Below are 10,235 nucleotides of genomic sequence, written 5' to 3' on the forward strand. Positions count from 1 at the left end.
ATGGACTTGATACAAACTGACCACTAATCCTGTAAGCTCACTTAAACCTTACATTCACATGCACATTCTTTTGAAAATGATGTTATTATTATTCAAACAGCATACAGAAAACTGAAAATGCTGAGGGTCCATTAAGTGTGACCTCCATATAAATGTCCAGAAGAAAACTCAGACTCGCCACATTTTTATACTAATTCTGCTGAGTTTCTCAAGGGTCACAGTGTAATGTAATCTGCTTTCAAAAACCCATGAACTACATGCATAAATAGTATTCTAGAGACTAGCGCTGAAGCTGAGACCAAGTCTTTTGAATGAGCGCCACCTTCTGTCCCAAAAGCAATATTTATGAAAATAAAAGATTGAAGCTGAGTAACAGAAGCACATATCTGTAATTTTCACACAGCAGTGTTTAATTGCTGTAAAAAATATATATTACAAGGGAAAAACATATTGCAAAGTACAGATTCCAACGCTAATTCTATATGTACAAGTTGCTTTGAGCATCATAAATCCTGGTTAATTTCTGCAGAATCTCCACACTTGGACAGGCCTCCAGCTAGGGTAGAACAGAAAGAAAAAAAAATCATCTTAATTATTCTGAGAATGTGTTTACTAGTGTGATGTATCATTCAGGAATGAGTTTACTTTTTGACTTTCCTTTTATAGATTAACATCGGGAGTTGACTCATGTCTGAAACCATCCATCCATTATCTGTAACCGCTTATCCAATTTAGGGTCGCGGGGGGTCCAGAGCCTACCTGGAATCATCGAGCGCAAGGCGGGAATACACCCTGGAGGGGACGCCAGTCCTTCACAGGGCAACACAGACACACCTACGGACACTTTCGAGTCGCCAATCCACCTGCAACGTGTGTTTTTGGACTGTGGGAGGAAACCGGAGCACCCGGAGGAAACCCACGCGGACACAGGGAGAACACACCTCCTCACAGACAGTCACCCGGAGCTGGAATCGAACCCACAACCTCCAGGCCCCTGGAGCTGTGTGACTGCAACACTACCTGCTGCGCCACCGTGCCGCCCTATGTCTGAAACCACTTTGTTTAATTATTTACTACAGGGGAGATGGCAAATTGCTTAATCTAATAAGGTAAACTGCAGGCTAAATGTTGTTAATTCATTACATATAGTTCAGCATATATCAAATCTAAAATTCTGAGTAAATCTAAAAATATCTACAAAAGAAAAAAGCCATTTTGCTCATAACAAGCATTCAACAAAATAGTTATTATATTATTGTAGTGTCCGATCATTTATAAAAAAATAATTGCAATGATTTGATTTGATTTAGAACTTAAAATAAATGCATGTAGTAATAAAAGCTTAATCAAAAGAGGATTTCTCACTTTTAGAGTGCACTACTGAACCATTAATCTTAGCAGTTAAGAACATATTTTAGAGGATATAATGAATTACTTCTAGATGTGTAAACTTTGAATTACTGCCCCTCTTTCTTGTGCAGTGACCATTGTGAATGTACAACATCCAAAGACTGTAATAAAATTAAATGAGCAGGGAAATTAAACGTATTTTGGATTGTGTTAGCTGCCAGTTAGGCTACTTAAACATTCTATTTGTGATGGGATAATGTCTGAGAAAAGACACTATGCATATAATTCAGAAACTTAAACTAAACATAAATTTGTACCAGTCAGGTTTACTTGTAATTAAATACCTTTACACATTATTACTACACATTTTTTTTTACATACACATTATTTATTACAAAGAAACCTTTGCTAGTAATGACTAATGTCTATCATCTCTCAAAATCTAATTTGTTCAATTTCAGACCCACCAAAGCCCAATTTAAAAAAGGTTCAGTGCAACTGTATAGAGGTATGGTGTAACTTCAACATCCCTACATTATAGCATAGCTTAACTAAACATATCAAATATAGATTTGGGGATGGGGAAACTACACAAGAGGAAAGTCCTCACCTTCACTGATGTGCTGAGACATGAAAAGGCTGGTTTATAGGTTTCCATGGTTAATGAGTCTGGGTGGACGACATCAGTGAAGCACTGAAACAGCACGGCTGGGATGCGATGCACCTGACAGTGGCTGAGCACTGGAGAACCAGAGGAACAAACACAAGTGCTTTCAGAGACAAAACTAGTAGTATATTCCTGAATACAGAATTGCAGCAGTTTACAAAAACCTGAATAAACCTGTGCATAATAAACTTTGAGGGAATGTGAAAAAACCTGAAACTGTGTTTTGTTGTGTATTAAAGATAAAACTTTTAAAGAACACCTCTGTTGAGTCATTCAAGTATATCGTTTGGAAAGTATACTGCTGATTTGACTGAAGTGCGTTATACAGTCATGTATTTCAAACAGTTATCCAACGATTTCAGCAACAACCCAATTAAGTCAACAAGCTTTTTGTTCTTTTCCAGCATTAAAAAAATGTTTCATAATGTCATAATGTGGGTGATCAACAGAATTAATGCAGCAGATAGAGATGGTAATTGTTGAAAGTGCTGCTTTATAATGAAGACAGGGCAAATGATAAAGCGTGAGCAAGAGTGTAATTAGATTCAGTCCCAGATTAAGGGCTGCTGAAGTGGGCTTTACCTGCAGCGGGGAGGCCAGCGATGATGTTGGGCTGTTCCAGCAGAGGGCAGGGCAGACTGCCTGTGTAAGTGCTGGTCTTCAGTGCACGCAGAAATGGGGCACTACTTCCATTCAGGTACTCTGGGGTTTTATACTCGGCCAGAGGTGAGTCAGACAGCAATGTCACACTCAGGCCTCTCCTCTGAATGCAGCCCAACACCTGTAGTACAGTGCCCATTGTTGAGTGGTGATGTAAAATGGATTCCATTATCAGATATTACAAATAAATATATTTTTAGCTGTGAGAATAAACCTTATATACATGCAATAGGTTGTATTCAAGTATCAAACTCATTTTTGAGCAGGTAGGTTTCATAGTGCTGAAGTATGGCACTGGTATGTGCAACTAAACAGGTTTAATAAATGTAAAACCTGTAAGAAGCTTCACTAAAATTAAGAAATTAAGATGTGCCGCACACAAGAATCTAAATATTAATATGTCCTATGTTTATTTGTTCTTTATGGAAGCCAGCTTGAACTACCTCACAAACACAAATCACCACATTTTTGTTCTTTATCTTACTTCAAAACATCTGTTTGATGGGAATCACTCCACCTTGTGGTCAAAATCAAATCTCACTATCAGTCAAAGTAATCTGTATAACTGAACTGGGAAACAAGCTAAAAATTGTAACTATTCACTATACTCCTCTTTGAACTTACTATTTGATTACCTTTTCTGCCCACTGGAACAGCTGGTCTTCAGCAATGTAAGATGTACACTGGCAAATAAGAACCTGCAGCAAACAGAACATAACCCTCAGTCAGTTTCTGTTATTTTTGGGGCAGACACTGGTATGTTTCAGATTCAGAATGTGTAATACACAAGCAAAATTAAGGGTGTGTCAGTGCACTCACAGAGGGACAGCTCTTCTGCTGGTAGAACACGCAGCTCGGCTCTCCAGGCTGTGGAGCCGTTTCTGGTCGACTGGAACTTCGGCTCCTTTCATTCCATAAAGACGCCCAACCCACCTGCGCCCAGCCTTCAGAATTCAGTACATACGCAGAGATGAAACCTTACCCCAGAAAAGATAGATGAACAAGACAGGCACTCTGTGAAATACTTTGAAAAATGCAAAGAGCAACATTCAAATGGACTGTGGAATGAGAGATCTTACAACAGCTTATGATCTTAAAATATAAGAACATTTTTTTTTTAAAGTAAGCATGTCTTTTAAAAAAAATGTGTGTGCCATTTCAATGGTTTGTTACACACTCTCAACACCTGGCAGAATGCAAGAGTTTCTGTCTTTTTTTTTTTTTTATGTGAAATTATTTGTAGCTCAGATTTTGAATGATCTCAAATAGCAAGACCCACAAACATCACAGTATGACTTTAGAGAAGGTATTTCAAAGTAGAACAAAAATGCACAAACTAAATTTCAAGATGTTTTCTGCTCCTTCTGTGGGTAAGTATCTAATGTGGGTATGGGGCTAATGTCAGTCTAGCAAACGGAATATCAGTCTACATGTGGTGAAAAGAATGTCTCATAGAAGAGATAAACATTTCTGTGATGTTAAGTACATCCCATAAAACCCCATGTATGTGAGGACCTGTTTATCCCCAGTGCAAAGATTGCTTAAAAATTCAAGCAATGCTTAAAAAAAAAGTGGGAATGGCTGAACTGTGGAACTTTTTTCGTTGGAAGCGACCAATTAATGAAATGATTTAAACTAATCCAACATAATGCAGGCTGATGTTACCAATATTTGTAAAATTTGCCTTAAAATGCTTTCAGGACCAGGATGCTGTGTTCATTAGCATTTAAAACAGAAATATTTATTATCATAGCGTCAACAAACCAGCTATTAGCACTGTTATGTTTAATGCAGAAACCTTTAACCAATTGTGTATCAGATGTTGCCAAAGCAGATACACCCTACAGCACATTTCTGCTTACGTCAGTCTATAAACACAGCTGTGTGAACTGATCTCAATATTTACTGTAATATTTATAAATACTACTGTAATATTTAAATAAAATTGGAGTTGTTGGTTTAGGATCTGTACTTCACATTACAAGTTAATTACAAAAAAGGAAATAGCACTTATTTGATACAATGCTACAGTTGTATCAAAGAATAATAATAAGCGTAAATAAAAACGAACAGAATGTTACCTGCAGCATTGGGTCCCACTGCTATGATAAGATTAGCACACTGGAGCTTTTCAGAGCTCTCTACAGCTTTTGAAACTTCTGGATTCCATTTAATATGAACCCCTCTAGGACAAAAGAAACAAAAATGGACAGTTATTTACTGTAGATCTTCAAACAGGACTTCCCAGTTCTTCCAAGAGTATCTCTTGCTCTGAAAGTCTTTCTTTAATGGACTTATTACTCCCTGGCATATTGCACTCAATGTAAGGTACTTTGTATAAATTGTGCTGTAGTTTGAATGTTAAATCCTCTTTTGTAAGTCGCTTTGGATAAAAGCGTCTGCCAAATGCATAAATGTAAATGTAAACGTAGGACAGGATTTGAAAGGCCTATGATCACTACTTCCAGCTGATGTGTTCAAGTGATGTACAGGCAAATTTAGAGTGAACTTGTGTATGTCCTTTGCCCCTTAAGGGAGTGAGAAAGTCATTCGTTCTGTTGGAGCTGAAATAATGAAAGCATGATCGCTAGATAATGCAGCTGGCATATGTGCAACTATTAGTGCAACATAAGTATTAACAATACATTTTAACTCATTATCTTGAAACCATTTATGCTGTGATAAAGAAATACAAATGCTGATTTATTTATGTATTGATAATGAAATTATTTGTTATCGCCATAAAACAATATTTGCTATGTTTTGGTAGGATATAATTTGTTACTGCCATATTTGTTTATTTGTTATGAAGTTGTAATCTAATACATAAATCAATTTGCAAGTAAAGCCTTTGTATTTTATGATATTTAAATATTTTGGTTACTTTAAGAAAACAAACATTATTAACTCATAATCACAACAGTGGTGATGTTTCTGACATAAGCAAGTCGTTTAAAAGGGGCTGTTTTTGCTGCTGAGTTTCCATATCTAGGCTGCGAAAACTGGTGTGTTGTGTAAATCGTATAGTTGTATTGCCTTTTTAAGAACAAATACTTACCGAATATAACTTTTAATTATTTCATTATACATTAAACATTTTAATTTAAATTAGTTAGTGAAGTTCAGTTGTGCACGATACGAGCCCTTTAAGTGAAACTGAAAGCAACAAAGTAACATTAACACAAGGCTGCACCGTCATTCATGGAAACAAGGGCTGAGTGAACTCTCCTTAATGTTCACGCTGAACAGTTAAACGTTACTGGATGTAAAGGCTCAGTTCGCCAAAACAAACAATAAAACACAGTTAGCTCACGAAGCTGTTAATGGATTACAGAAATCTTAGCAGTAGCTAAAATGCTCGGATACCGTTTCTCCTCTATCTCTCGCCGAATTTGTGCGTCTTCTTCGTTATCTTCCTCTAAATCGTCGTATTCATCCTCTTCCACAGCTCGAGAGTAAACTGATAAAACTTCTCCGAAAAACGTCGCCATGCCTATATTTCGCCAGTGGCGCGGATCTAAAGCGTGCACCCGGGTGCTCCACTAAACAACATGGATGCCACCGGCTCCGTTCTATTTCGCCCTGCTCCCTGTGTAGTGCACTACATCAGTTTATGCGGCCTTCCCGTGCAGCCATTTGTGTGCCTTTAATGAAGAATGAGTGTTGAATACTAATACGTAATTAACATATGTAATATCCCTTATACAGTATTTGTACCCTTGAGGATACCAACACAGTGACAGTTTTTCTGACATCGTTGATAGTGAAAGACCTAAATTCCTAAATTTGCACCTGTCATAACTTTTTCAGTGTGTCGCAACATCAAATTCAAAATTTGTTCATATTTACAAAATCCTAATTCACAGTTTCTTAAAACTTGACAGGTTTTGTTTTGTTAAGTTTTACCTTGCTTGAGACCACATGTATCCTCCTTTCATTTCATAGCTGCGTCCACAGCTACCAGCTTCTGTCACACAGTGAAGTCACAGGAACTGCTGTCTCCTTTAGGAGAAAAATACATAGTTATCAGGAGCCTAAACTGAGTACTCAGCTGCATACTCAGTTTCAAAGCTGTTGTATATGTAAATGTTTAACCAAAACACCTACAGCATAACTATGGATATACAATTTGATAGCATTGATATGAAAATCCACTGTAACTTAGTAAAGCCATGTTCATCAGTGATGACAGGTCATGAAGAATCTGATATAAATACCTTTTCTCTTCTTTGCAGGAACGTCCTCCTCAGAGTTATCATTGATATATTTTCTCTTGCGGTTACTTGATCCTTCACCCGGAGAGTCACAGCTGATGGGGCTTTTCTTCCCTCTCTGGTTCCTCTCAGAATGTTTGTATTTATCTCTCCAGTATTTTTTGGGCTGGTAGTACTCTCTGTGTTGAAAACTATTCACGCCTGACTCCCTCATGTCCAGACAGTCATCTGATACTGAGTTTGAGGCTGCTGTGTTGTCACCATCACTGCATGGAGTTCTCTGTCCATTTCTGATGTCTACAGACTTGGAATCAGGTCCAGACAGTGTGTCTGAGGTACACTGTCCCAGAGTGTGGCTCAGGGGAGCTGGTTCTTCACAGTTACTCTGCTTTGGTGACCTACAGATCAATTAATTAAAGTATTATTCTGTTTAATTCATACAGAAATCTCCATCAGTGTTGGATAGATTACTTGCATATATGATTTCTGTAATCAGTGGGGATGCAATGATATCTGAACTGTGGGCAAATACTGATTTCTGACATTTTTCCTATCTGCCGATGCCAAAAAGTTAAAACAATAAGCCATAAGCATGGCTAAAACTTTCTCACCTCCATCAAACCACTGAGGAGAATGGCTTTAGTGGCTTAGTGTTTTTGTAAAATTGCAAGATATAAAACCTGACTAAATACTTTTGAACAAATATAGGTCTATATTATCATTTTTGATAATCTTTCAGTAGTTCTTTCAGCAGTATCTTGTTTCTGGTAAGCAACAGCTGAAGGAAAATATTTTTGAGCTCATCATCTGTGTATTCTGCATTCTTCTTCTTATTATTATTAATTTTTTCTTGTATTAATGCAATTAGACTGTAACAATACAGCTGTGTTTAATTGCAGAAACAATTACTTTTTGCCCAACAAATGACAACAAGGGTGTTGATGATGCTAATTTTGATTAGAGGCTCAAGACAATTTCTTATACCATTGTTGCACAAAAATGAATCAAAATAACCAAACACTATTATTGGTCTTTTCATTATTGTTCTAATAATGTGTGAAAAAGTTCATATTTACCTGACATAGAAAAGAATATAAGCTTTTTGTGCCAGTGCTGACTCTCTGCTCCTCAAAGACACAGTGTCATCGTCCATTTTGTACCAGTGTCCATCACTGGCCTAAAAGGTAAGATGCCCACAAGGTAAGTGTTTCAGTTCATTTTAAAACACATTTAGAGCAGGTACTGTGTTGTGAAAGGATGCAGGATGACTGACCTTGACATAGCTGTAGACATGTCCAGAATAGCAGCTTTCACCAGCATGAACCACTACTCCATAAAGACGATAGACCTCTGGCTTCCCATTGGATTCAGTCATGTATGGTCTCATGTCCAAATACTCTGGATACGTCACATACTGTGCAAGGAGGAATTGCTATTATAATAAAATATATTCAATTTGTATAGCAATACCATTTAAGCACCTTTAGTGTCTAGAAAGCCTTAAATACTTGTAACTAGCATTGCTTCATTCATTTAAAGTTTTTCCAAATAGACAACATTTAAAATGACAATGATCAGCACAGTTTACAGAAAAGGGCACAACTAGTGAAGTTCTGTGTTTCTTAGCGGCAGTGCTACACACTGAATATAGGAACTCAATCTCAGTGAACCAAGGCCACATGTTAGTCACTCACACACTCCACTCACACCATTGGACAATTTCACACAGCCAATAAACATACAAATGATTTTATGGACTGCAAGGTGAAACCAGAGCATGCAGAAGACAACCTACAGACACAGGGAGACCACACCAAATCCTCGTCACTGCCACGCTATAAAAATTCCTTCAATTGAATTTAGAATCAGGTCAAACTTTAATATTAAACCAGTATTTTTCTTTAGAATCATTTACATTTTAATGGCAATTCCAGGAGGATTTGTCTGAAAAAAGATTCTGATTTTGGCCCAAATAAAAGTAAATAAATAAATTGGGCAATTTTTGAACAACAAATGCCTTTCAATAATTAATAAGCTTTAAGTACAAAACACACCTAAATTCTGAAGTACCTTTGAAATTTTGTTCCTAAATTTATCAGCACGAACCAGTTGGAAGACCAGCACATTTGAGAGGTCCTGCACCTGGACTTTCTCGGAGGCGTTGCAAAGGTTTTTACAACTAGAACAATTAGAGAGAGTTCAATATGTTAAAGATTTATAGCAGAAAGCTTTTACATGGCACTAACATTCTAAAGATGGAGACATATATCTTGATAAAAACGTACTTCCAGCATGTGTAGGAATTGTGCAAATCATGCTGACGAAACTTCTGTCTAACAGCTTCTGTAAAACTGTCCACAGCCTGAAAAGTACAAGGAAAAAGACTATTAAAATATTCTTTAAGATAAAAATAAACGTAGATGTAATAATTTACTACTTTTTGAGTATGAGATGTGTTGAAATGTGCATTAGATACATCAATATAAATGGTGTAGATTTCAGTTTATTGTTTACATGATAGGTATAGTATACACTATGAGTATGCAGAAGTCGAGCTGAAGTCAATCTCAGTTCTGAGACTGGCATGTGTTGTGTGAGCCAGACATGAGCCAAGTATCAATATTGCCAATATTTCTTCCACATCACACTAATACCTGGCCTATATAAGGTGGACTTTGCCACATTTGGGCCAAACAGTCATTGCTATTTGGAGAAACACTGTTTTAACATCTCAATTAATGATGTTTCTGAAAGATTAGTGAAGTTTTCTTGTATTTTAACTCAAAACAGCTGTGAGTAATACCTCAATATTGATGGGAATGAAACAATAAGGTTCAGTGTTACAAGCAAGTGAACTGCAGGCTGCACACGTGACTGTAAAATAACAACAACAAAAAATCATAACAGGACAATGATAAAAACATAATGACCTCAACCTATAGAATTACATTCATTTTAACAGAAGAGTGGAGAAAGTAAATTGGAGACTAAAGTTTTTCTACAATTTTGTTTCTCTTCCATGTTGGTAATTGGGAATTAAAAGGCTCATATCCTCTACTTTTCTAATATTTTCTAAATTCAATTTGGACATTTTTCATCTCTATGCTCTTTAATATTAAAATAACTGTATTTGAGAATATGTAAATTATCTCTGTTCTGACTGGCTGACCTCTGTATGGTTCCTATGATATGGGCCCTTTAAAATATAATACCAAAGAGATATCGGACTTAACACTTATTTTTACAAACACACTGTCAGACGCACCTGAAGTCTGTAGTTTGCCTCCAAATATATGTAGAGCCAGAGAGCCCGGAACTGGCTGTCCTTTCAGTCTGATGAGAAC

General features: G+C 36.8%; 2 protein-coding genes across 2 annotated transcripts; both read right to left on the reverse strand.

Moving 5' to 3' along the window:
- Positions 1–399: 399 nt before the first annotated feature.
- LOC136674793 (proteasome assembly chaperone 1-like) lies at positions 400–6,299 on the reverse strand. Its single transcript, XM_066651007.1, has 7 exons — positions 6,044–6,299; positions 4,759–4,862; positions 3,497–3,654; positions 3,313–3,375; positions 2,600–2,798; positions 1,961–2,091; positions 400–556 (listed from the first exon to the last, which is right to left on the reverse strand). Exons 1-7 carry the CDS (start codon positions 6,166–6,168, stop codon positions 479–481), a joined length of 858 nt encoding a protein of 285 aa, XP_066507104.1. The 5' UTR covers positions 6,169–6,299; the 3' UTR covers positions 400–478.
- Positions 6,300–6,647: 348 nt separating this feature from the next.
- Positions 6,648–9,767, reverse strand: LOC136675181 (uncharacterized). The gene is made up of 7 exons (XM_066651606.1): positions 9,695–9,767; positions 9,177–9,253; positions 8,962–9,070; positions 8,165–8,305; positions 7,968–8,068; positions 6,895–7,289; positions 6,648–6,679 (listed from the first exon to the last, which is right to left on the reverse strand). The coding sequence occupies exons 4-7, from the start codon at positions 8,276–8,278 to the stop codon at positions 6,648–6,650; spliced, it is 642 nt and encodes a 213-aa protein (XP_066507703.1). The 5' UTR covers positions 8,279–8,305; positions 8,962–9,070; positions 9,177–9,253; positions 9,695–9,767.
- Positions 9,768–10,235: the final 468 nt, after the last annotated feature.

The sequence above is a fragment of the Hoplias malabaricus genome, chromosome 18 (assembly GCF_029633855.1).
Source record: "Hoplias malabaricus isolate fHopMal1 chromosome 18, fHopMal1.hap1, whole genome shotgun sequence".
NCBI classification, from domain to species: domain Eukaryota; kingdom Metazoa; phylum Chordata; class Actinopteri; order Characiformes; family Erythrinidae; genus Hoplias; species Hoplias malabaricus.